At 36.1% G+C, this 27010-nt stretch overlaps 1 protein-coding gene and 1 long non-coding RNA gene across 2 annotated transcripts; both read right to left on the bottom strand.

Moving 5' to 3' along the window:
* Nucleotides 1–801: 801 nt before the first annotated feature.
* On the bottom strand, nt 802–7850 carry KCR1 (beta-ketoacyl reductase 1). The gene is made up of 3 exons (XM_010252608.3): nt 6860–7850; nt 6358–6427; nt 802–1377 (listed from the first exon to the last, which is right to left on the bottom strand). The coding sequence occupies exons 1-3, from the start codon at nt 7495–7497 to the stop codon at nt 1123–1125; spliced, it is 963 nt and encodes a 320-aa protein (XP_010250910.1). The 5' UTR covers nt 7498–7850; the 3' UTR covers nt 802–1122.
* A 7717-nt stretch (nt 7851–15567) lies between these two features.
* LOC148800928 (uncharacterized) lies at nt 15568–26783 on the bottom strand. The gene is made up of 2 exons (XR_016083374.1): nt 26643–26783; nt 15568–15934 (listed from the first exon to the last, which is right to left on the bottom strand). It is a non-coding gene; the product is annotated as an uncharacterized LOC148800928 (long non-coding RNA).
* Nucleotides 26784–27010: the final 227 nt, after the last annotated feature.

Here is a 27010-nt window from a genome sequence, read left to right as displayed (position 1 = left end):
TTATTTTTTTATGGGTAAAAATGTCATTTTATTACTTACCTATTACTACTTAGAGATTCACTAGACCCGACAACATGAAAGCCCGTAATATGTGCGTATTGAACATTTTAACTTCCATGATTCAGCCACGTTAATAGAACAACTGAACAAGAACCCACAGATTACTACATGCTTCACCAGAAGTGTGTGATCCTTCCCATCCCTAACAATGCAACCAGTAGCCGAGGATCCATCAATCTTTCTAGGAGCTTCAGAATTTATTTTGAGGCCCTCCGAGGGTCCCATTTTATCCAAATTATTCATTTTCCTTTGTTTCAACTAAGATTCAAAGTATAGACACGTATCAAACCGTATCAGCCGATACGTATCGTTCTGGAACCCCTCCAATACACCCCTACAGTGAGTGTATCGAGGGTCTGACCAGTTCAAGGTGTGGAGGCGGCCTGAACCAGTTGCGGAAAAAAAAAAAAAAGCACCAAAAGCTGTATCGATTCATCCGATACACCCATACCGGCACATCGGGCATATCGATATTTTGAACCTTGGTTTCAACAATTTTTTCCTCATTGAAACTTTAAATTCAACCACCTCCTATCTAGCTTGTTCATTTCTATTTTTTCACAATCTCCACAGCTACATGAGGGACTAGGGAGTTAAAGAGATACGCTTCAATTTGAACGCGTGAGCTCCTCTTGGATAATATTAATTGATTGGTTGTGGATGTTTAACGTTCAAAATACCAGTTCAATTCATACCTGTAAAAAAGTTGTCTACGAAAATGTAATGTTTGCTCACAAACGATTAAGAAGAAAATTAAAATAAATAAATTATTGAAATAGGCTGAACTGAAACAGTGGTTACTAATAAATAAAAAAAAAATAAATAGTAATTTATAATAAACAACCTTTAGCCATAACTACTGGTTATAATGATCGAGGGCAAGGACTACTGTATGTATGTCGCAGTAATACACCCATCAACAACTACAAATTTGATTTTGAAAATAAAATTCTTTAAACTAGGATAATGTAACAGATAAATTAAGTTTTGAGAAACTAGATTCACAGAATTATAAGCTAAAACTAGCTGATCTCCCCAAAACATTAATAAAATATTCACCATCTATTCCTTCTTCCTTGATTCCTTTAGTTGTCCCTTCTTACGGATCCCAAGGCAGAAGTTAAGACGCCATGCATCAATGATTGATTCCGGTAATGAATATGCCAAGCCCCATAGAACAGAGTGTGGCCAGTAAGGTGTGCATCGTGGTTCGTAGCCTATCCAGCGCATGGCAGCCCGAGCATAGCCATCTGTTGATGGTACAAAGAAGGAAGATCTTCTGATTGATGCCATCTTTGTGGCCACATACAAGGGAATCTGTGTCAAAACCCAACAATAAATCAAACAGAAACCAAAGCAAATCAAAATGTCTTGAATCCCTTCTCCATTTGCTAACTTTCTAAATAATCAAGACTACTATACATTTATAATCCAACAAATAATAGTTTCAACAGTTCCTTGTTTAAGTGCCAAATATCACAGCAGCTGAGCACCCAAATTTAGAATGTGGGAGCTCCAGATTCAAAACAGTGGGATACGTGGTACCCAAAACCAATGTTTAAAAATGTGGAGGCGTGAAGCAAGGTTCCAGGACCTTGAGAACACTGATGAATGAAAACATAGGATTGGCTAAGATGTATCTAAAATTAAATGCGGAATGCAAAAAGAATTTCTATTTAATTATTACAGATATTAATTGTTTAAATTCCCGTTAATACCTTCGAGAAGATTTAGACCTTAAAATATAAAAAACTATAAATTAGATGACACCAGTGGTATTACATATATATTGAAGAGAACAACTGAAGTAATAGATGGAAGTCTGATGTCACTACACATGCAGCAGTTAGATTTTGAAGCAACGAGAACATAAAAGTAAATATTTCTGCAATAAACAACCAAATGGACATTTCCCAGGACCAGTAGCTACCGACAGAACCTGCCATGCAATGTTAGAGGAATTGTAACAGCCAATACTGGTGCGCATTTTCTTTACCTTTTCGTATGATATCAATCATGCTGTAATATTTTGTTGAATAATAATAATAATAATAATAATAATAATAATAATAATAATAATAATAATAGTAATAGTAAATTAAATAACATTAAAGTTCAATCATTATCACCATCAACGCCTTATCCCGAGTTTCCAACTATATGGGGTCAGCTACATGAATCCTATTTCACAAATCCAATCTATTCAATGCCATATCCAATAATTTCTTACTACTTCTACCCATGTTCTTTTTGGTCTATCCCAAGCCCTTCTAGCCCCTTCAATGTGAAACAAATCACTTCTTCTAACTAGCACAATTGGTGGTCTTCTATGCACGTGCCCAAATCATCTTAGTCTACTTTGTCATTTTATCACCTATTGGAGCTACTTGTAGGTTATAGAAAACTTCATTCTTAATCCTACCATTTCTAGTTTTCCCACTCATTCATCTTAGCATTTGCATTTCTACCATGTTCATTTTCTGGACATATTGTCTCTTGACTACCCAACACTATTCCATACAACATAATTGGCCTTACAACTATTTTATAGAACTTTCCTTTTAATCTGTAGTATTCGCTTATCACATAAAAGTCCAAATGCACCCCCTCCATTTTGCCCATCCTACTCTAATTTTTTAGGTATCATCCTCTTCAATCTCTCCCTTCTTATGAATTATTAAACCAAGGTATAGGAAATGGTCACACTGAGTTATCTCTTGGTCTCCAATCCCAAGTGTATCTTGATTTACATTCCTATTATTACTAAATTTACATGTCATATACCATGCTTTAGTCCTAGATATTTTAAGAGAATTGCGGGAGATGTTCCCAATGCACGGTGGGATGTGCCTGTGAGGTCGGTGTGAGGCGCCATGTGTGAGGAGCAGATCCGGTCTCATTTTAAGACCTCTTCTTTCTGAGGCATTTGCCCATAAGCTTAATTTTGTACTTTTAGTTTCATCAATTAAAACAATGTCATCCGCAAACAACATGCACCGTGGAACTTTCTCCTAAATATGTTTAGTCAATTCATTTATGATCAGTGCAAATAGATGAGGGATAAGTGTTGAACCTTCTCTCCCACTAGTGCTCTAACATTGATTGTTGCCCCCCCATACATATACTTAATTAGATCTGTACACCTATTTTGAATCTCTTTCTTTCCAAGACCAACCATATTATCTCTCTAGGAACTCTATCATATGACTTTTCTACATCAATGAACACCATATTAAGATCTTTCTTCTCTCTGAACTTTTCTATCAATCGCCTCAAAAGAAATATAACTTCCATGGTTGATCTCCCTGGCATAAAGCCAAATTGGTTCTATAAGACACTTGTTTTCAAGTCATAATCTTTGTTCAAGTGTTCTCTCCCAAAGTTTCATATTGTGGTTCATAAGTTTAATCCCCTGATAGTTATTACAACCTTCTATATCACCTTTGTTCTTAAACATAGGCACCACACTATTGTTTCTCCAATCATCAAGCATCTTCTTTTTCTTTCACTATATTAAATAGCTTGGTTAGCCATAATAAGCCTACCTCTCTCATACCTTTCCATACTTGTACAGGAATTCCATTAGGTCCTAATGCCTTACAATTCTTCATCTTATTTGGTGCCTACTTTACTTTAGTAAATCTAACTCTACAAAGGTACGTATTATCTTTAACACTACTAGTATTGCTAGATCCATTAACAACCTCTCCCTATTGTTCATTTAATAATTTTTCAAAATAGTTTGTCCATCTTTGTTTGATTTTCTCATCTTTTACCAAGACTCTTTGATCTTCATCATTAATGCACCTAATATGTCTTAAATCTCTCCCTTTCTTTTCTCTCAGTTTTGCTAGTAAAAAAAAAGCATGATTAGCTATGAATTAAAAATGGGGTAGAATCATTTTTTTTCCTTTTCCATATATATTTAATTTTTAATATATTTGTTTTCATATTCATATCTTGACAAATTCTAAAAACAGAAATAATCTTTTTCACTTCTCTATGATTTATAATATGACTGTAAATTGTTTGGTTATGCTCTATTGAAAGGCTAACACAAATCTTATTCAAAATTCAAAGGGGAGGGATCAAGTATGAAGTAGGTAATGGGGCTAGGATGAGATTTTGGATGGATCCTTGGTGTAATAAGCAACCACTAAGGCTGCATTTGGTTCATGGGATGGGAAGTGGAGTCACACCATTTTGGTATGAAAAAAAGGGAAAGGAGGGGGAAACTTGTTTAAGAGCACCTTCTCTGTGGTACTTTTAAGAGTTAATATTAGACACGTCACCATAAATTATTAGTTATCCAATAAACAATTAATAAAATAATTAATTTTATTATTTTATTAATATTAAATACTAACTAATTTAAAAAAAAAGTTAATAATTAATATATTTTATTAATTTTAATAAAATATTAAAATTATTAATTAATTTATAATTGTTACTAGGGCTGATGCTCCAACTATTTTCCCTTTTGCACCAAACAATGGAATGTGAAAATTTTCCACCCATATCCCCTTTCTCTCTTTTTTTTTTATGAATACCATATCCCCTTTCTCATTGCATCACATCCCACCAAAATCTTCCCTCAAACCAAATAAAGACTAAAGGAGATATGTTCTAATTTATTTGAGGTAGTCTAGAACAAGGAGGCCCCCATTGCAGATGTTTTTATCCTTTACAGGGAACCAGGGTCATGGAACCCCACATTCAGAGGAAGTTTCAAAAACTAGGCAGTCTCCTGACCATTGAAGGAAATTCTGTAATACTATCAAATTTTAACTGGTTAGGAGAAAAGAAGGGTGGCCCTTGGAGCTTAGGTCACTACTTGTCTAAGCCTAGAGATATTCTGGATGTCATGAATGTAAATCTGTATTGGATTCCGAGTTAACTAAACTCGTTAGCAGATGGTCCAACTAAGTCTGGCGCTCATTTGGATGTTCTGTATACTGATAGATGTTTGCCTATGTAGACATGTTTGGCTTTTTTGCTGTAATGCTTCCTGAGGTACATTGTCTTATGTACTATTTCTTCATATTAATGAATAACAGTTGCTTTCTCTCAAAAAAAGGGGTCTATTGTGGATTTTTTGCAGAAGATATATGCTGTTACACCAGATAGGACTTGGGAGTAAAGCAGACAGGAGTGTTTGGGTGTGGATAAAGCTGGCAAATTCACAGCCAAATCTTTTTATAACAAGATGGCTCATACCGGAGGAGGTGCATTCCCTAGCTCAAGAGTTTGGCACCATGGCACCCCTAAAGGTTGTTTTTTTAATGTGGACACTGGACAGCAGTCCTAAAAGACTTACAGTGGATAATCTGGTGAAGAGGGGTAAGCTGTTGAACAATGTCACATGCATCATGTGCAATGAGTGCATCGAAACAGTGGATCATTTATTCCGCATTGTAACCCGGGTAGGAGGTTGTTGACCAGGATATTGGGTGGGATGCAAGTTTGTTTTCCAGAAACAAATGGAAGCTTTCTTATGGAGCTAGCAGCTGAAAGGTCTTCGTAGAAATGGGAAGGTTGTTTGGGGGGCTACACCCCCTGCACTGGTTTGGACCACATGGACAGAAGGGAATGCTTGAATATTCGACGACAAAATCAATGTGGAAGATTCAATTGCAAAAGTTCCCCAGGGAAGGTTATACTCATCGGTGGTGGTGCACAGTGACTAGGAGTGTTCCTTGTAGTGATTTTATGAGATTGGTACACTTTATAAGTAACATACAACAGTAAGATGTACAGAAAGATTATATAGCCAAACAAAATGATTATGTTTTTCAGAACACTGTTTGGAATATAAAACCCCATAAAAAAGAGCATTCTATCCGCATGAGTATAGGGAACTTACAATCCAAAATTATAAATAGTGCACCGATCTTAATTAGATGTTGGGAATCCTTACTTGTTCCTCTTATTCCCTTACATGCCTAGTCATTATTCACTTACCCACCAAAAAAAAAAAAAAAAGATGCAAACGCCAAAAGAAGAAAAATAACAAAGCAACTTATTTCTTATATGCAAGTAAATAATTTATGGACAAGTTAATGGAAGAAAAAAAGAAATAATGATACCAAAATAATCTCTGATTGAAGTTTCCAAGAAGGATATTTTGATTAAAATATAGAATGCAAATTCTTCATTTATACAAGCAAGTTTCAAGTATTTTAGCTTCAACAGATAAAATATTTGCACAGTTATTCTTGACCTTAAATTTAAAATTATTAGTTCAAATATTCAACTAATATCTATTTGAGGAAATAATATCAAATTCAAACTGAATACCTGGCACTGGACATCGATCCCGCTCTTCTTGTACTCAACATAGAGGCATCTGGAGAATTGATCGATGTACCTGAAATTACCCGAGTATACCTTCGTTAACTAAAAAGGGAAGAGCCACCGGGCCGGGGGGCGGGGGAGCTCAAGCCAATGCAACGACCCTAAACGTATGATGAACAAGTTGAAACCAGAGACATATTTTCCCAAAGAGAAAAAGAAATTCCGGTTTCGCCTATGGCAAACTATGAATGATAAAATTAAAAAAGAAGGAAAAGTATTAAATCCTTATAAACAGAAGCGATCTAAAAGAAGCAGGAAAATGGCATGAATGCTCCACTCGAGAATTTAATCGAACAGTTTTGAGGTTTCTAAGCACAATTCAGAGCCATATGGCAACCACGGATCGGATCCCCTCATTGACTGAAATCCTTTGACTTTCCATTCGAAGTGAATAACAGATCAAGCTAGAGCTCACAGAAGGTACTGAGAAAAGAATAATACTTACGCTTTAGCAGCAGCATAAACAGCATAAAGAGGATCTGAAGGTATGACAATGGCGGCACCAGAACCGATATTGACAATCGCGCCTTTCTTCCTCTTAAGCATCCCCGGAAGAACAGCCTGCGTGACTTTCGTGGTTCCTTCAATATTGATTTGAATCAGATTTTTCAAGAGCTGTTCATCGACTTCATGGAAAAACCTTGCGTATGGGTATGAGATGCCGACATTATTAATCAAAATCCCAACATCTAATCCTTCAATGGACTCCTGAATCCGTTTAATCCCGTCGGAAAGATCACCGGCGAAATCGACAACAACATTCTTGATCTGGGTCTTGCCAAATTTCGCCTGAATTGCATCGGAAACCTCCTTGAGCTTATCAGGATTCCGACCAACCAAGACCAAGTTGAGCCCCTTACGAGCCAACTGAAAGGCGAAGCTCTTTCCGATGCCGTCAGTTGGTCCTGTAACGAGAGCCCAGGAGCCGTATTTCTTTAGATTCTTCGCAGGCCTGAGAAAAGTAACGTAAACCCATTTGAGAAGAGCAAAAGCGATTTTGAACAAAGAAAGGGAGCCGAAAACCAAGAGCAGAACAACCCAAGAGGGTTGAGCTTTGAGCTGCTCGATGAAACAGGCAGCCATCTTGCATCTGTGGAGATACAAGACTCCTCTAGATATAAGGGAAGTGGGAGTGGGTGTTGCGGAATGCGGAGAGATCTTTAAATGACAAAACCGTTGGGGAAAATGTTATTGAATGTGGGTCGTTCGGGTTAGCTAAGATTGGCAAACCACCACCACAAGCCTTGGATCATTTGACTTTGGTAATGGAAGAAGAAGCGATGAGCCACAGAGGAACGAGGATATCAAATCAAGCACTCATGCTTTGGAACGAACGGGGTGGTAGCCTGGTAGGAAGTACTGTAGTAGTAAGAACCAGGGAGAGACGGGTAAGCAAGCATTAAATTCAAGATTACGCAAGCAAAACGAAAAACAATAGAGTTGTTATTAATGGGGTAGTTGAATTAGATGAGCTCACAGTGCAGCCATCCATTGTCCTCACAAGTCACAACTGTCATCTAAAAGACCCCATGTGCTTTGGTAAATTTTGCGGGTATCTATTTTGTACCAAAAAGGCTTGGTAATAAAAGTTTCCATCTCTTTTTCCAAAAGATACATATTCTAGGACTTTACACAAAAAAATAAAAAAAAGTTTGTTGAATTAATAAAATCAAATATGTTTACAATATTGTACAGACTCTAATCGGCGGATTGTAAGTAGAAGGATGTAAAAGGGGATTTTTCCTAAGGGATATTTATGTCATTTATTAAAGGAGCACTATTGGGATTTTGTCACATGTCTAATGAGATCCTTTAAAGACTTTTTTTTCTCTTAATGATTCTCAAGTGGCACGTATAGGCTATGTCCCCTTATGGGTTTCTCAATAACCACGTGTTAAAGGACAAGATCTAATTAGCGATATTATCGCAAGTCTCAGGAAATGCCCATTGTTCACCGTGAGTCCCAAGAGGTGTTTTGTGTTCATCGCAAGTCTTGGATGGCCTTCCGTACTTATCACAAATCTCAGGTAGCTTTTAAGCTCATCGCAATTTTTTGCAGTTGATATTAAGCTCATCGCAAGTCTACGGTGGTTATCAAGCCTATCGCAAGTTCTGGGAGATTCCACGTGTTGTTAGATTTGAGCTCGTCGCCTTATTTTGATATCTACAAGATAATTGGGGTGATAAAGAACTGCATGTACTTACAATTAGCCCCCTACTTGTTGATAAGAGTATTCTTGTCGATAAGCATAAGTTACATTTTCTTCTTAGTGCGCTTTGAGCTATGGTGGATGAATCCGATGATTCTACGATTTTTCACTCTTAGTGCTTAATGAATTGATTTTTTAGATTGAACTGCCAGCAGCCCCTTCTTCTTGAAAAAAAAATCATTTTGTCAAAAAGCATGAAAAAAATTAGATCGAATTGTTAGCCCCTTGTTTCTTGATGGAAGGTATTCTGTAAAGAAACATTCGAGAGAGGAAAAGATCGAGTCAAGTCTGTAGCCCCCTATTTGAATTCTTCTAAGGTTGGATTAAGCATGTTTTGTCGAAGGGTGTATATAGGACTTCAAGCACATTGATACGTGTTAAATATTGTTGAACTATCCAAATGATTGCACAACGTTGTTAATAAACGTATGTCATGATTGATGTGTCGTTGATAGAGTTGTTGGTGGGTTTCTAAAAATAAGAAAGGTCCGAAGATAGTTTTAAAGTATTAGGACTCTACATTTTGGTAAGTGAAGTATCGGGTAGGGGGGAAATATGGCACAAAAGTGATAGGAAGCCCCCCCCCCCCATTTAGTGTGTAAAATTTTGGAACATACTAATGCTCTTGCAATGTGATTTGAGCATTTGTTGTGATTGTTTTGTTGCAACATACTAATATTCTTGTAATGATAATATCATTGACCATTTATTTGAACTATATATGGGATATATAGTCACGTAGTTTGGTTAATGTGTTGAAAGATTAACAGTCAATTGGAAATAGTGCTTTCTCTGCTAGTTTTGGTATGAGATGGACAGTGTCAAAGCTCACTAGTGCCAAGTTCTTGAGCAATTGTTTGATTATAGCAAGCTTTGTGATTTGTTATTTTTATGTCTATTTATTATATAGGCAAGATAAGGTAAATCCCTAGTGCCTGAGACTAGTTATCCAGAGCTTCATAAGCAATGTGCAATATTTGGGGTTACTAAGGCTTTGTGAGATTGCAGCTAGGGTTGACAGGGCCTTTATGGGGTTGTCAAGGTATGTGAGATTGTGTCTGGGGTTGCTAGGGTATGTAAGGTGGCGCCTGGGGTTGCTATGGTATGTAAGATGACATCTAGGGTTGCCACGGTATATAAGACCGCACATAAGTTTTTAGAGTATGTGAGATCATGTCTAGGAATGCTAGGGCCTTCCTAGGGTTGTTAAGGTATGTAAAATCGTGCCTGGGTTTGCCAGGGTATGTAATATCGCACCTTGTGTTGTCAGGGTATATAACATTGCGCATGTGGTTGCTAGGGCTTTCTTGGGGTTGTTAGGGTATGTAAGCTCGTGTCTAGGATTACTAAGGTATGTAAGTTCGTATTTAAGATTGCTAGGGCCTTTATGGGGTTTTCAGGGTATGTAAGACCACACCTGGGGTTGTTAGGGCCTTCTTGGGGTTACTAGGATATGCAACAAGCTCCTGTGGTTGCCAAGGCTTATTACAACCGGGGTGTCAGTCCAGAGGCTATGCCGAATCTAGTAGAACAAGCATGTAATGAATAATTTACATTGGCAATTAGCACTTTTTTCTCAATTCTTCTATGTAATGCTACAAGAAACATGTTAAAGAGTTTCAAGATATAAGACGAATGCATAAATATTTATTTAAAACTAGTTTTGAAAATGCTAAATGAATTTTGAATCATGCGAACTAAATGAGATCGATTCTTAAAACATGTTTTTTAAAAAAAGACAGTATGGCATAATTCTACAATCGGGTGGGTGAGGATATATTAGGGGTTGGTGCAAAGATAAGTTTTGAAAATAATTGTTTGAGTAGAAAATAATTTTCATGCATGAACACTAGCTCGCCTTGTCAGGGCCAAAACACCTAACTTCTTGTTTAGACAACGGGTTTTCACAAAAGAGGGCGAAAGTCCTATGGCTTCTAATAATTATTGCTGTCAATTTTGCTTTTAGATTTGATCGCTTACCACTACGTGTAATTTTGCTCATTTTCATTCCTTTTGTTGATACCAAGATTATTTCTTTCTCTTTTAAATCTCAAAACCATTATTTAGACTCTTAATTATTGATTATTTTCTTAGTACCTAGTTACTAGAAGACGTTACCTTGACTATATGTATTATCTTCTAATTCCTCTCCTTGTAACTGAGAAGGCACCAATGCCAAGAAGGTTTAAAAAAGAAGGGTTTTTAGCCAATAAGTACAACTTGTTGCCCTTAAAATCAATAAAAATAACATTTTTCATATAATAATTAGAATGAGATAGTTTTTTTTTGAAAAAATATCAAATAAGGGCATTGTGTAATGTTACTCGTCTTCCTCCTCCATATTCATGCGAACCGAACTTTCACCAAAAATTCAAGAGTTTTGGCAAACAGACTTGTGAGAAACTCGTGATCAAGCTGTAAAAGAGAACGAGAGAAGAGCCCCTTTTCCTACCTTACTATTCACGTAACGCAAAGGTTGTATTGCAACGAGCTGCCGAAAATACAATGCCAGAAAAAAGATTATTTTCTACAGCTCGTTGTCTTTTGTATTTAAAGGTGTAAATCAGGATTGGGCCATGGGCGGCCTAGCCCAACTTTGGAATGACCCGGCCTGGCACGGCACGATGGCATGTGAGCTGTGCTAGGCTCGATACGATGGTTTGTGCCGTGCTGGGCCTGGGGTTTGAAGTCCACGAGCTGGCACGGCTCAGCCCGCAGCACGGCCTGTCATGGGCCAGTACGACACAGCCTGCGGGCCCCAACAGCTAGTTTCAATTTTTTTGGGGGTTTTTTCACATAAATACCCCTAACTGCTATAAATAGCTATATATGGGGTATTTATGTATTTTGGTTATGGAGGGAGAAAAAATGACACAAATGCCCCCCAACAACTATATAAAAAACTAGTTTAGGGGGTATTTTTGATAAAGTTATAAATAACTTTACAATGATCAAAATACCCCTCCCAACAATTAGTTTTTTTGGTATTTTGGGCAGTTGAATTATTTTCAATTCCTATAAATAGTTCTATCCTCCACCATTCTCATCACACCAATTCAACATTTCTCTTAATCTCTTTTCTCTCTCTCATACATTCTCTGCAATCTAAGTGAACTCTAATTGGTTGATTGTTTGATTCTCCAATTCTCAACTTTATTGAAGTTTCAACAAGAAAAATGCTTGTTTAACCAGCTCAAGTATCTCAAGTTAGCAATTTGGGAGACTTGGACTCTTGGAGTTTAAAGACTTTAACTATTGAAATCAAGTTGGGATTCTGAACTGACAATCTGAGTAAGTCCAATTAAATTAATTTTTTATTTTTTAGAATTAAAAAAAAATGGTCGGCTCCTCCTAAAACCAATTCCCCAACATGTTCATTGTCGGCGATATTCAATCGCATCATAGTAGTGTTAGCACCGATATGAATGCTATTGATATTGATGGAACTTTCACCCTTAGTACTGATACTAGGGGAAAGAAAAAAAGGGCCTCTAAGTTGAGTAACCCAGTTTGAAAAATATTTAAAGTAGAGGATATTGAGGGGAAGGGAAAAAGAATAATTTGCCAAAAATGTAGAAAATATTTTAGCTATTGTAATAAGGTTAGTACTAGTTATTTGAGCAGACATTTGCTCACACATGAGAAAGAAGAAGAAAAAGTGAGAGAAACAACACAAACACAAATTAGAATGGGGGGTTTTAATACATTTAAATATTCTCAAAAAAACGTGAGACAAGACTCAACCCAAAGGTATTGTAGTAAGGTTAGTACTAGTTATTTGAGCAGACATTTGCTCACACATGAGAAAGAAGAAGAAAAAGTGAGAGAAACAACACAAACACAAATTGGAAGGGGGGTTTTAATACATTTAAATATTCTAAAAAAAAAGTGAGACAAGACTCAACCCAAAGGTATTGTTCATTGTCTCCTTCCTTGCAACGCCACAACAAGGGCCGTGGAGCAAGCTTCCTCTCTCTCGCTCTCTCTCTCTCCCTCCTCCTTTCTATCTTTCAACTTTTCAACTAACCTAAGGCTAGGTCCAAACCCCACCGGAAATCAAAATAAAACAGAATTCAACCACGTCTTCTACCCTCCAACCAAAACAGAGTAGCAAAACCACTGGTCCCCACCTCTTTTCCTCTGTCTTACCCTCACTTTCTTCTTCTTCTTCTTCTTCTTCTTCTACCTCCATCGCTGCAATTAACTTTGCTGTTTCTTGAAAGAAGTAGAATGGGAGAGAGCGGCACAATTAATCAAAGAAACTCTTCCAATAACCCCACTTATTTGTAAAGCCAAGGTCTTTGAACGTTTGAAGAATCATTGTTTACTCCATTATCGGTTGATCTATGATTGGCAACCAATCCGGTGCCAAATCTCTTGACAATAATCTCAGGTGCCAATATTTTGACAATATAATCCCCTGAACAAGACGACCAAATCTCCTTTCTAAATGTCTTTGCTGTGGAAAGATCTACCTTGATAACCTAGACCTGTTCATGGGCCGGGCCGGGCCGAGCTTTTACTCTTCAAAAACATGATTTTGTTAGGCCCGAGCCCGAATCCGGCCCGACCAACGGGCCTATAACATGGGCCCGAGCCTGGCCCTAATAAAAAGCCCGAAGCCCGACCTAACAGAAGAAAGAACTCACCATCGGTGCTGAGTTTGCGTCTATGAGAGAGAGAGAGAGAGAGGATTCACCGCCGCCTCCACCAGTGCCTGTGTTCGCTGCCTCGTCGGTGTCTGAGATTTGAAAGAGAAAAAGTGAGAAGAGGAACGAGAGAGAGAGAGAGATGACTCACCGCCGGTCTACCGGAGTTGTTGCGCTGGTGAATGTTCACCAGTTCTGCGGCTGCTTGAGAGTGTGAAAAGGATATGAAAAGAAGAGAGGTTCAGCACTGGGCAGTTCGACTAACAGGAAATGTAGAAAGAGATGAATGAAAAGGGTTAGGATATTAGGGTTTTGGGGTTTAGTCTATAGGTCGGGCCGGGCTATTTTGGCAAATCTTGAGCCTGGCTCGAATTTATTGCAGGCCGGGCTTTTTGGCCCGAGGTCAAGCCCACGGTCTCATTTGCATGTTGAAGCCCGTCCGGGGCGTTGAACAGATCTACCCGTATCCGAGTTTTTCTTCAATCGATTTTATGTGTTATTGGAGAGTCTACTGCGAAAATGATTGTAGAAGAGAGCAGCAACTTTGAGCTTTTCAAAGCTGCATAGTTAGGACAAACAGTTTTGGTGCCACCGTTGAATCCATCTGATGATCACAATTTACAGACTTCTTCCTCTATAGCTCATCTTCATTCTAGACACAATAGTTGTTTACCAAACACAAAGAAAGGGCTGAAGGGGTTTTGATCAGGAAACGTAAAGGTGGGTTTTGATCAGGAAACGTAAAGGTGGGTACTAACGTACTATCGCCTATTTGTAAATTTACCAAATTTTGTCATTTATTTTGCAAAAAGTCCCGTATTCTATCCCATCTATAATCTATCAAAAAAAAATAAAGACTCCAGTCCTTTTTTAGTTTATGGGAGTAGGGTTTAAAATTGAAATCAGAATGATCCTATTTTAGTTCCAACCGATTAATTGAACGGTATCTGAAATGTCGTTCCTTCTTTTCCTGGGAATGAAATCTCATTCCATTCTCGTTTCCATTTCCATTTGAACCAAATAAGTTATTGGAAAAGGCTGATTTCAATTCTCATATTATTACATTTTGCGCCTGGCCTTTTAAGCCCAACAAATTAATAAATTACCACCTAATGTTGGATGATGCCCGGTATCCAGAGGCAGAGGGTGAGAGGGAATCATTAATTTCATTTCCACCTTTCATGCAGGCTGCAACCAAAATCTCTGCACACGTTTCTCGTGCATATGCACATTGGAAACATCTCCCGGTGCATGTACATTGTCCCCTTTTTTAAACTAATCCTACTCACATACCAATCCCACTCTAACCGTCTGTCACAGTAATTCAAGGTTTTTAAAACCAGTCCGGAGAACGAACCAGTCAGGGGTCCAGTTCTTGGGTCAAACGGTCCGATTGTTTAAATTGAATGGTTGGACCATTCTGACAAAATATAAAAAATAATCAAAACTGTTGAATGGTTCAAGCAGTTCAATTGTCCAAGTCAATGGTTTGTTAACCAAATCAATATTTTTTTTGCCAAAATTCGGTTTTGACAAAAATAACAGAACCGGTCACCTGACCAATTTCCGATTTTTCCAGTCTGACCATCCAGTCCGGTCTGGTTTTGAAAACCATACAGTAACTATACTAAAGATGCCTCAAACCCAAGTTCGAATCTGGTGCCAATTCATTGGCCCAACCGCCATTGCAGCGAAACCTCACTCATGTGTCCTGTGTCATGTGTCCTGTCCTTCACAGTCCCAACAGCCATAGTAGAAGATCCCTACTCGTGCAATGGATGTTGGGACTGTATATTGCAACCTCCGAGCCAGTCCATATTTAAGCTATTGTAATTAAAATGTTAAACGGAAAAGTATATTGCACCCCACTGCATAATTCTGAATTCCATTACAAACCTATAATAATTCAAAATGTCAAATACCCCCATCCTAAACATCAGCAGTCATTCTCCCAAAGTTAAAACCTCAGTGCCCTACATATTCATTAGTAGTATAATATTAATTTAGTACAATGAGTATAGGGGGTATTAACAGAATCCAGATCTAATTCCAATCGTCCTAACAATCAACCAACAAAATTTAAAAGAAAAAATTAGAACATGGCATCATCATGTGCGAAATTCCACCCCACCCCCCATTTCACAAACATGAAACTTTGCTTTTAAGGGCAGTTCTTTTTTCTTTTTTTTTTTTTTTTTGGAGGGGGGGGGAGGGGGAGATTTAGAGAGGGGAAAGTTGGTCAAATTGGTTTATCAAGATTTAGATAGAACAAAATTACTCCTTTGAATAATGAATTTTTATGACTAAAAGATTATTTTTTTATTTACCTAGAAAATAAAAGAATATAGGTAAATGTAATTAACCAATAATTATTTCCCCTGATTCCTCCTAATTATTATTGCCCAAACTCAGAAGCCAAAACCTTAATTGTAAACACACAACCAGTGATTCAGTGAAAATGCCATTACAAAGAAGGGATGAGAAATAAATATCCTGCCAGAAATGTAAGAAATGACAACCGCCTTTCCAAATTATAGATCGGAGAATCACATCTTCAAAATTCAAATCAGGAATGACTGGCTTCCCCTACAAATGGCCCCATCCAAAAAGATGAATTTGAGACATGAAAAATCCAGAGTTGAATCTCTTTTCGCTTTCCACCTATGACAAATGAAAAATGAAAGGAATTTATGAAATAGGAAAGATGATGATGATGAAAGTAATAATAACCATCATCATCATCGAAGCCAATCTGATAAGGAGGCTGTGTCAACCTTTTTTAATCAGTACTAGCGGGAACCCGTGCGATGTACGGGATTTATTAAGAGAAAGTTAAATAATAAAAAGGGTTATATACTAAAATGCCCCTTATAATTTCATGGATTTATTAAAATCTATCCTATAATTAGCATTTTACTAAAACACCACTTATAATTTGTAATGGATTTAATCAATCTTTCATTAGATGATAGTGGAAAATGACAGTGTTGACCCTAATGTTCATTTAAATAAATTTAATCAAAAGAAAACAAAAATAAAAATACCATTTTGCCCTTAATAAGACATAGGCAACCACTCTATTGGCTACATTTGTTCAATTCTGTTTTTTATACAAAAAAAGTGTTAGGGGTATTTTTGGAATAAAAAATCATGGACCTAAGGGCAAAACAAACACTCCTTAATGAAATCGTGGGCCTAAGGCCCCAACCTCGATTCTGAAATTAACCCCCATCCTCGATCCCTGATGGGGATGGGTTCCCCGTGGGAACCCGAATCCCCAAAATGTTTTCAAATAATAGTATTTTTTAAAATAAATAAAAAATTTAAATTATAATTAATGTTTTAAATATATTTTGATATATATAATATAAATAATATAATAGTATATTTAATATAAATAACATTTAATATATACACACACACACACACAACCCCATTGGGTCAGGGAAGTTAGGTCCCCATCGGGGATGGGGAAAATTGCCATCCCTAAAAGTGTGTTCTAATAAATGACCATAATAGAAACACATAAGAATATACAATTGTTTTATATTTTTAACTTTTTAAATAATTAATAACTATTCATATTTTATAATACTACTTTTAATAAAATTTTTATAATACAAAAATAACAATAATTAATTTCAATTAGGTTTATTTATCAAACTGATAAAACCAACCAACCCAATTAACTCGACCCGAGTTGGTCGGCTTTCTAGTATTTTAGGTTGTCTTTGGTTAAAAAAATTCTCAATTCGACCAAGTTGGATCAGTTCCACTTTGGCCATTTGTAAATCAACCAAAATTGAACGGTCTAACCATGGATATATATTAATATTTTGTATTTTAAATATAATTTTTAATATGAAAAAGTGGGAATTTTCCCATATTTCTTAGTCTAAAATGTTTTATATCATAAATCTAATTTTTAAATTTATTATTTAATAATCACACTGTATTTTTTAAAATTAAATTAAATTTTTAAGTTTAAATCTTTTGAACAAACTGACCAAACCAAAAAATCGACCCAAACTAATACAACTTGAGTGGATCGGTTTTCACAAAAGGTTAGTCGGTTTCAGCTAACCAACTCCCTAACCTGACCAGGTCAATTTGGTTGGCCAAATAGCCTACGACCGCACCAAACCAACTCATTAACACTCATAATTTCAGCTAAATTAATAGTCTTATCTCTAATAAATAACAATAGTTTAATCTCCCATAATTATTGAAATTTATAGAAAAATACACAATTATTGAAAATATATTGATAATGAAAACTACAATAATTACATAAATTACAAAAATACAATAAGTACTAAAATTATATTAACTTAGTCAATAAATAGTATAATCTCAAATAATAGTTTAATCTCTACTAAATATTAATCAATAACTTATAACAAAAACACAATAAATACAATAAGTACAATAAATTAAATTTAAAAATTTCAATAATAGTAATTTAATCTCCAATAATTATTGAAAGTTTTCTATTAAATAACTTAACAAAATAAATTTATACATACTTATTGAAAATACATTTATCACAAAAGGCAATAAATATTAATTTCAGTATATATAATTATATAATAAATACAGATTAAGAGTTTAAAATTATTATTAATAAATATTATTTTTTTTGGGTAAAATACAAAATCCTCCCCTGAGTTTTCTAGCAATCATAAAAACCTCCCTTATGTCTATACTTTAGCAAAAGCCTCCCCTGTACTTTTTAGAAAATATGCAACTTCCTCCCTTCCTAGATAGAAAAGCCGACATAATATTTTTTTTAAATACCTATTTTGCCCTCCCTCCAAAACACTGTTCATTTTCTTCCTAAGAAGTAAGAACTAGAGGCCATCGACCTTCCATCGCATACCCATGGCCATGGCTTCTCCTAAATAGAATCAATTCCCAAGAGCTTGAGACATGGTCTATCAATCTATCACTCTCATTCCCTCTCTCCCTCTTTAAACATAGTCTACAGGAAAAACGAAATTTGCAGGCTGAGGTTGCTTTATAGGAAAAGCGAAAGGTTGCAATTGGACTACAACTCGTTACAGTATTCAAATGGCCAAATGGGTACTCAAGCCTAAAATAGCTAATAGTTTTGCTATATTTTTCAAGGGTCAATGATGAATACCTTCTAAGTGTAATTTCTAACCGCTTCATGATTCAGTAATGGGTTTGGCATGAAGCTTAATTTGACTGATGGGTTTACTTCGAATAATTCAGTTTTAAGAAAAAAGAAAAAAGAAATTTCCAATACAAAGTTGAAAGGGGATTCATCTCATGGAATTAAACAAAATCAATGGATGCCACAAGTGCTATTGGGACTCGATTAGACATCTTCCATCACTACTCCAGCTTACATAAGGTGTGCCATCGTCTTCCACCAATTCCTGTTTTGTCTCCAAAATCACCCCTTTTTCATGGACATTCAATTTTTACATGCTTGACAGGTATAAGCTAAATACCTTGAGACACACTCAAGACAGATTTGTTAGCTATCGTAGATGTAGTCTTCCACCAATTATTCGTCTCTGCAAGTCTAATCTTATCTGATATTCAACTTTGGAATTATTGGCGCAAGACAAAGAGGTTGAAATGCAAGTTGTGTTAGTTAAATACCTTGAAACACACTCAAGCTAGCCTCATTGGAGTGATTGGTGAGGCCGAGATACCACCATGTTTCTCATTTTCCTTGTGCAGTGGTGGGTGTTTGTGAAATTGCAGGCAAAGATGGAATTGACAAAGACTCGATCGAGTGGAGATGGTGCACGAGATTAGGAAGGCAAAAGCCGAGATGTAGCCAATGCCAGACAAAAGGCCAAGGTGGAGAGAAAGAGATGACGACTCTGGTTCTCCCTTATTGGGAAGAAAATGAACAGTGTTTTGGAGGAAAGTTTAATAAATCTACATCTAAATAGATATGCATAAGGGCAAAATAGGCATTTTAAAAAATCAAACACATTATTTCGGCTTTTTTGTCTAGGAAGGGAGGTAGTTGCATATTTTCTAAAAAGTACAAGGGAGGTTTTTGCTAAAGTATAAACATAGAGGAGGTTTTTATGATTGTCAGAAAACTTAGGGGAGGTTTTTGTATTTTTTTAAGTTATTTTCTCGAATTATTACTTGATATAAGTGAAATTAATTATTTACAATATTATGTAAAAATATTAAATTATTATTAATTTCAATACTATGTTATAATTATTTTTCCACTTTTTAGATTTTTTTCTAAATTTATTACATAATTTATTTATTTTAATTATTTAAAATCCAGTTATGTTAAATATTTTGTTATTTAAAATATTTAGTTATTTAAATACCTAAATAATATGTAAAATATTTAAATTTTAAAATATTAATTATTTATTGAATTTAACTTTCCATAAAATCATAATTTATACTACAATTGCATAATTTCATTATTAAATTTGTAATATATTAAATTATTATTATTTTAAATATTATGTTATAACTATTTTTCTACTTTGAAGAATTTTTTTAAATTTATTACATGATTTTGTTATTTTAACTATTTAAAATCTAGTTATGATAAATATTTAGTTATTTAAATATTTAAATAATCTATAAAATATTTACAATTTTTTGTTATTTGAATTTTATTTATTTAAATCTATTACATATTATTAAATATTTAAAAAAATTAAATTGATAATCCATAAAAACATAATTTAAATTGTTAGTACATAATTTCGTGATATATTTTGTAAAAATATAAAATTATTTTTTATGTTTTTAATAAATATTTTAAAGTTATTTTATAATTTTGCTAGAATATTTAAATAATTCTTAAATTTTTTAATCCAAACTTTCTTTAGACAGATATAGATAAAAAGTATGGGAGAGGATAAATAGGAATTAGAGATAACTTAGGAGAGAAACTCTCTACTAAATTAGAGATAATTTTAGAGATAAATAGGAATTAGAGATTATTTTGGAGAAAGTGGAGGAAGTAGTTTAGAAGAAGAGATTATTTAGGTTATTGGGAAAGTGCATCTCATTGGTTGTTTCAAACATGACATGGAATTATAAAAATAAAAAATTCAAAAAAAGGAAAAAATAGATAAATTGCTTATCTCAAAGTTGAGACATGCTGACATGGCAGGACCAGATTTATATATAAATATATATATATTCTCACTAGTGAATTCACTGACAGCATGTAAAAAAGAAGGGGATTGAGCTGCTGAGTTAGGGTTTAGGGCTCTCACTTCTGGGTTTTGGGGTGGAAGCCAATGGGATGGGCTTAACACTCGTCCAATTAGTTACTCATATATCCAAACCTGCTTCTCACAGTATGTATCAGTTACACATGAGGAATATCTCCCATATATTCATGGAAGATGTTATCAATACATATTTGGATGCGACTGTGAGGTTGGTGTGAAAAGCATTCTGTTGAGAGCAGATCCCAATTCTCATTATTCCTCGTGTTAAATGACAGATGTATTTTTTTCATTGTATTGGGACAACTGTTGAGATGATTATTTTGGTATTAGATCCGGACCCCTTTTAACAGCACCAAAATTAACAATGTTTGTTTTACAAACAATACCAAAAGTTTCACAAGTTGAAAAGATGGTTGTAAAGCAAGCAACAGAATTACCAATTTCTTCTTGAAGACGGAAAGCAATCACTTTCAAAGCCTCTAACAGCCAAAGGAGAAGTTTAAATGGCGGAACCTATCAGGCTATCACGTCAAAGTCAGAGAGAGAAATCCATGAATTCATCCATGACCATAGAGCTCTACCTCCCCAAGGTTATGGCCCCCTGTTTCATAACCACTATCCAATAACCAATCTCTCTTCTCCGACTTCCGTATGTGGCTCATTGAAGGCTCCTATGATCTAACCAAACCATTGCACAAATCTTCATCACCACCATAGCCTAATTAATTCCATCCTACTTTGATTGGCAACTTTGATTACTGAGATTGATTGAAGCCATGGAGGTCCTAGTCCTACCATACCATTAGTAATGCTAATGTAGCTTCTACAAATAATGGGGGGAAACGATAATTTCAATACAAAAAATCATGCATGGTACCGTTGTACGTCTGCTTACAAACTTTGGTACAGCAAGGACCACCAATGACACCTCTAAATAGTTAATACGTAGGGTACAAGGTTCACAATAACAACAAGCTTGATACCGATTTTTCATGTATCATACGTGTTAGAGGATGGAGATGGAATACCCCCACTGGTAAAAGGTTATACAGTCCTACCTCCTATTTGGAATGAAATGGTGGAACAAGTTTGTGTAGCCCAGCCCAGATAGCATACATAAGATGAAAAATATAAGGACTAACAACCGGCATAAAAACCTTATGCTCAACTTGTATGGTCGTTTTTTTTTCTCGAGAAGGTAACAGATTTTATTAAGAGTTAAACTGAGATAAGTTAACAGAGTACAAGGACTTGGAAGGCAGGAACAAAATTACACAGGCAGAGAAACATCAGAAAGCATATTAGCTCTATGGGCTCCAGATTTGGATAAGCTGTCAGCTACAGTGTTTAATTCCCTAGGAACCCAAACCAGCTTCGCATTCAGGGTATTTAGAATATCTCTAGCTTCAGTCAACAGATGAGCAAGCCTCCAAGGACCTCCAGTCCTCTGCCTTAACCAGTTTATTGTATTAGCTGAATCACCCTCGATTGATAGAGGAAAGGCCTAACATTTTGACGTAACGGAGGCCTGTGAGGGCAGATAAGATCTCTGCCTTGGTAGCATCAGCTCTCCCAATCGGACCACTGAAAGCCCAAAAGATGCTTCCCCCACAGTATGGTCATTTTTCTCTTATTGAAAAACTGCACATCAACCACCAGGTACATTCTAAGAAATATCAACTTAAGGGAAAGAAGGGGAGTGTGCTAAGAAACATCCACAATGATAAGAGAGCTAGCCTTCATCCCAAGGAGCAATCAAGATTAATTTTGATGGATGCTCTATTAGGTTTTTCCTTTTTATTTTTTTATTTTTTATTTTTTGAGAAAAGGCAAGGTATTCATTAATAAAGGAAAAGAATCACACAAGTATCAACCAGCTCATATACAGTAAGTGATCTAGACATAAAATGCTAGTCAATACACCAAACAAAAACAATCTAAAAAATGTGTCCACAGATGGAAGAATAAGGAACATCCCTAAGGCTCAGTTTGGAAAGAGTACAAATTCAAATATGTGCAGTGCAAATTGCATTGTACATATTTGTATTTGTACTCTTTACAAACTGAGCCTAAACGCTTTCAGCGTTGAGAGCCAAAAGATAGCAAAAAATCCTCCTTCAAAAACTAATCTTCTTGAACAGATATATTGTCAAAAATCCTTGAGTTGTGTTCCTTCTACACAGTACCAGTTACTGCCGATAGGATAGAATACCAGACTAGCTTTCTTCTCTCAAGGATTTTGACAGGCCAACAAGATGGTATCTCATGAAGAATCCTTGGAAAGCACCAACTGACATCAAGATGATGAAGAAAGAACATCCAGATCTTGTAACTCACTTTAACAGTGCAAGAAAAGGTGATCCCCCATTCTGAGGAATCAGGAAACAAGACAAGAAAAAAGCATCCTGTTGATGGGATATTCTTTCTTCTAGGAAAAATTTATCCTTGGCAATACATTTCCCCCAAACAGCCATCAAATCAGGTAAGAAGTAAGCTTCCAGGGATTAAGAAGGGAGATTTTCCTGAAATTTTTGTGTCATATTGGTTATGGGGGTCCTGGAAGAGATTAGATTCTAGCCCTTCTTCAGAGATATAGAAAGAAGTACTTTATCTTGAATGCAATGGAGGGAGACTCTCAGATGGTTTTCAGTTGGACTAGAGGTAAACATGCAGTCCATTTGTCTCCTAAAAATTATCCAAGTTTCTAGCAGGCAAGTTTTCAACAATTTTCATTCTCATTCACTTTGTCACTCTGGATGAATGAATAGTTTTATTCTTCTGCTCCTATGCTCCCTCAAAAACCTAGATTTGGTTATACCCCACTCATGTTGCATTGACTTAACCTCTTATTAGATAACTAACAAGAAGATTTGCTGAAGGGACATGGTATATTTTTTTTAAACATAGGGCTGTAGCAGAAGTTGAAATAAATATCAACCTCTAAGCAGAGAAGGGCTCATCCATAGAACATAGTACAGAAAGGTTAGAGACTAGGGTAATACCATTTTCTGAAAAAAAAAAAAAAAAGAAACAGGAACCATGAAAAAGAAAATACTTAGGGGAACTAAATATCACATTTGTCTGCAGAAGGTTCCATGTACTAATATCAAGTACATTCTTTTGTTCCCAAAAAGCCAGTGTGTCCCCAAACAGGTCAGTATTGCTACATAGAGTTGTTTCCATTAGCACCAATTGACCAAGAGGTAGATTGAATCAAGTTGGAAATCAAACAGGTTTTGTCCTTTCTCTCTCATATTTCAATAAAGAAAAGCCTTTTATTAAATGATAAAACTGATATGATACAGTACAAAGAGAAATAATCAAATAAAAAGAAATTAATAAACAGCATATTGGAAAATCACCTAACCTTCCAACTTTGATCTCTACCAAAAAAAAACTTCCAACTTCGAGGAAAGCCATTCCCACAAGTAACTCAAAATATACAGTATGATAACCCCAAAGAAGTAAGAACCCTCTATGGAATATCTCACAACAATACAGCTCAGCTCTAGCCACCCCTAATCTAGCAGGGCTATAAGTTGAAGAATTGACAGATCTTTGAATCCAGTTGAATGAGATATTCACTCTATTCAACGAAGATCTAGCCTCTCGCATATGATGCCTGTAGATGCCATGCCCCCTGCTCTCATCCTTGTTCTGACCACCTCTGAATCTCCATTCAAATCCAATCACTGAAAACCCAGAGATAACATCAATCTTAACTTCTAACTCTGTTGGATATCCACATTCTTATCAAACCTCAAATAAACGAGAAGAATCTCGCAGTCTTGCCAAATGGATTTCTCAAAGTACCTTCAATCCCATAACCATTAAGATTAAGCTTTAAAGCTCCTTCAGAAGGGGAGGTGGAGGATGGGCAACACTCACTGTAGGAATACTAATCAATTTTTCTACCTGCAGCTATTTGGAAATCAGAAAGGTATCAACTTCCAAATTTGCTCTGTTTTTCTATCAGGAATTTCATTATAGAGTTCTACCTTACTTCTACATAAAGTCCAAGGAGATTCTGGTGTGGTTGTTTATACTTGTTGCATAGGGTTTGCCCTTCATTTTTTGTCCTTCTTCTATATCATTCTTCTTATTTCATGAAACCACATTAGTTTGATCAACTTGAATGGTATTGTCATCTTCCTTGCCTTTCTTTTGTTACTTGGTTTCTCAGAGAGGATTTCTTTTAAACAAGATTCATTCTTTCATGTTCTTTCTTTCTACTCCTTTTTTGTGGATTTTACCTTTTTTTTAAATTCTCTTTATTGACACGATTCATTTTCTCTAGACTTTCTTTTTCATCCACAATGCTTTTCTTTCCCTTAGCACACACAGCCTTTACCCTCAAGGGCTCAATTCTGTTGCCCCCATTACCCCTTTTTCCTTCTTTATTATACCCCTCCACCCCCCATCATTTATGTACAAAACTCTTGCCTTAATTTGTTGAGGCTTTCCATCCCCTGGTTTTGCTATCTTTCTAAACTTCTTTATCATCCACTGAAGTGAAAAGTGAAAACCACATTCTCGTTATCTTTGTTCAGCTTCTCCTTCTTCCTCTTATTTTTAGTTATAGTTCTCCCATTTCAGATGCAGTCCCTGATTCCTCATCTTTAATTGTCCCCAAATTATTGTTCTTCAAAGTTCAGACATTCCACAAGAGCTTTCTCTTGTTACCTTCCATAGATATGGAGTATTCACCATCATGGCGCTCATCTTTCATCAACCTCTTTTTTTCTTTTCTCCTTGACTTCAACATTTGTTTGCCTCAAATATCATTTTCAATTCTACATCTTTCATAGGTCCCAATATCTTCTTATACCACCCTCTACTTTAAATTACGGAATTCTCATTAATTATTTAAAAATCACTGTCCTCAACTCTGTTTTACTTCCTCTTTTTCTCCTCTTATTTTTATTGGAGGGAGATTCAAAATTTCATGAATCTCTCTCCTCCCTCTCTTGTTTTTGTCTTTTCTTCCTCCCACTCTTGAGTGCATGGGAAGACTCCTTGTCCCACATTGCTTGGGAAAGGAGTGGAAGTAGAGTATATCTATAGTTTTGTTCTCTCTCTCTCTCTCTCTGGGTAGGGACCCATAGGAGGAGAACACTATAGATATTCCATGCATGTGAGGGGAGGTTGGGAGTGCTTTTCACACGCACGCCGAGGCGTGGGCATGGGTGTGTGTACGTTTACGTGTACGTGCGATGCACCGATTCGCTTTTACTTTTTAACCAGATTTGAATTTCGAATCAAATGTTTTTGTGTCCCTTTCAATTTCGAATTTGTTTTTTTTAACTTTGAACTTCGTGTCTCTTCCTTCCTATGCCTCTTTGAACAGGTGCACTATTCTGAAGAGACTCTTGTCTGAAAGGACACCTCTGTGTCCCTTCGGGTCTGAGAACACTCTATAAAAAAAGGAGTGTTGGTTGACCCAGTGTTCACACCAACAATTCATTTGACAGTCTTATCTTCTCTGGTTTTTCTGAGCATCACTTCTCTGTGGTTCGCAGAGGTCTGGTAAGCGAGTGCACGCCTACCAATGGCCTGTGGGCTGTTTTATCTTGGTGACCGATTTGCAATCACCTGGCTGCACTGTAGGGGGCAAATGCAGTTTTAAAGAGAATGACCAAGTGGCACGACTCAGCCCTCCTTCTCTCAATTTCGCAATTCTGCAACAGCACACTCGTGCAAGTTCTGGTTTGGAAAGCAATTACCTATAAGTTCCATGTGCCTTCTTTATTATTTTACAACAATTTTCCCTATCCTCATTTCTACCTTGCTATCCTCTACTTTACTTTCTGGTTGAGACACTACAATCATTCATATCTTCACCAATACCTAAACAGGCAAAAAAAAAAATCAAATAAAAACACATGACATAATTACTCGGATTTTATTTAAATCAACCCAAAGATGATAGAACAAAATCTGGAGCATAAATTTCTGAAAGGTCGAACTCTCTAAGGTCTAGCTTAGCATTGCTAAAAAAAATAAAGTTCCTGAATACAACTGATTTTATAAGAACTCAAGCCCTGAACAATGGAAGTGCCAAATCTGCAAAAACTTTAAGCATACTCATTGAATTTGTAGCCTTGGAATCTTATGCAACAGGTTAGACAACTCAGAGAGAGAGAGAGAGAGATTCAGCATTATTTACTGACCGGCGACCCTTTTCCAATTGCTAGGGTTTCAACTCGCAGCAGGCAAATGAGGTAGCAGTGAGGAGGAAGGTGGAGTGGAACTGCGTTAAAGCAAAAGTGCAACCATGAATGGCGAGCTCGAGTCCTCTTGGTACTTGAAACTGCTTTTGGTTGCAAAGAGAACAGAAGAAGCATTTCAAATGACAATCATGAGTCCCTATATCCCTAGGCATGGGTCCCATTTCCACCTGCCGAATCATTCAAATCTCGTCCGTTAATTAGAATCAACGTCTTCTCAGATCACCCTTACCTATCTTCTCTATTAAAAAAGTAGGTAATTGTAATCCAAAGGAAATAATAATAAATTAATAATAACACCGAGAGAGAGA

Source organism: Nelumbo nucifera, chromosome 3 (genome assembly GCF_055504915.1).
Source record: "Nelumbo nucifera cultivar China Antique chromosome 3, China Antique-T2T, whole genome shotgun sequence".
Classification (NCBI taxonomy): domain Eukaryota; kingdom Viridiplantae; phylum Streptophyta; class Magnoliopsida; order Proteales; family Nelumbonaceae; genus Nelumbo; species Nelumbo nucifera.
Note: the sequence above shows the minus strand (reverse complement) of the source record. Positions and strands in the feature narration are given on the sequence as shown.

Coding starts and splice junctions, on each gene's coding strand:
- KCR1 (XM_010252608.3), bottom strand. CDS start 7,497: ATGGCTGCCTGTTTCATCGAGCAGCTCAAAGCTCAACCCTCTTGGGTT. Junction 6,428..6,859: donor GTTTATGCTGCTGCTAAAGC/GTAAGTATTATT, acceptor GGGTAATTTCAG/GTACATCGATCAATTCTCCA. Junction 1,378..6,357: donor GGATCGATGTCCAGTGCCAG/GTATTCAGTTTG, acceptor GTTTTGACACAG/ATTCCCTTGTATGTGGCCAC.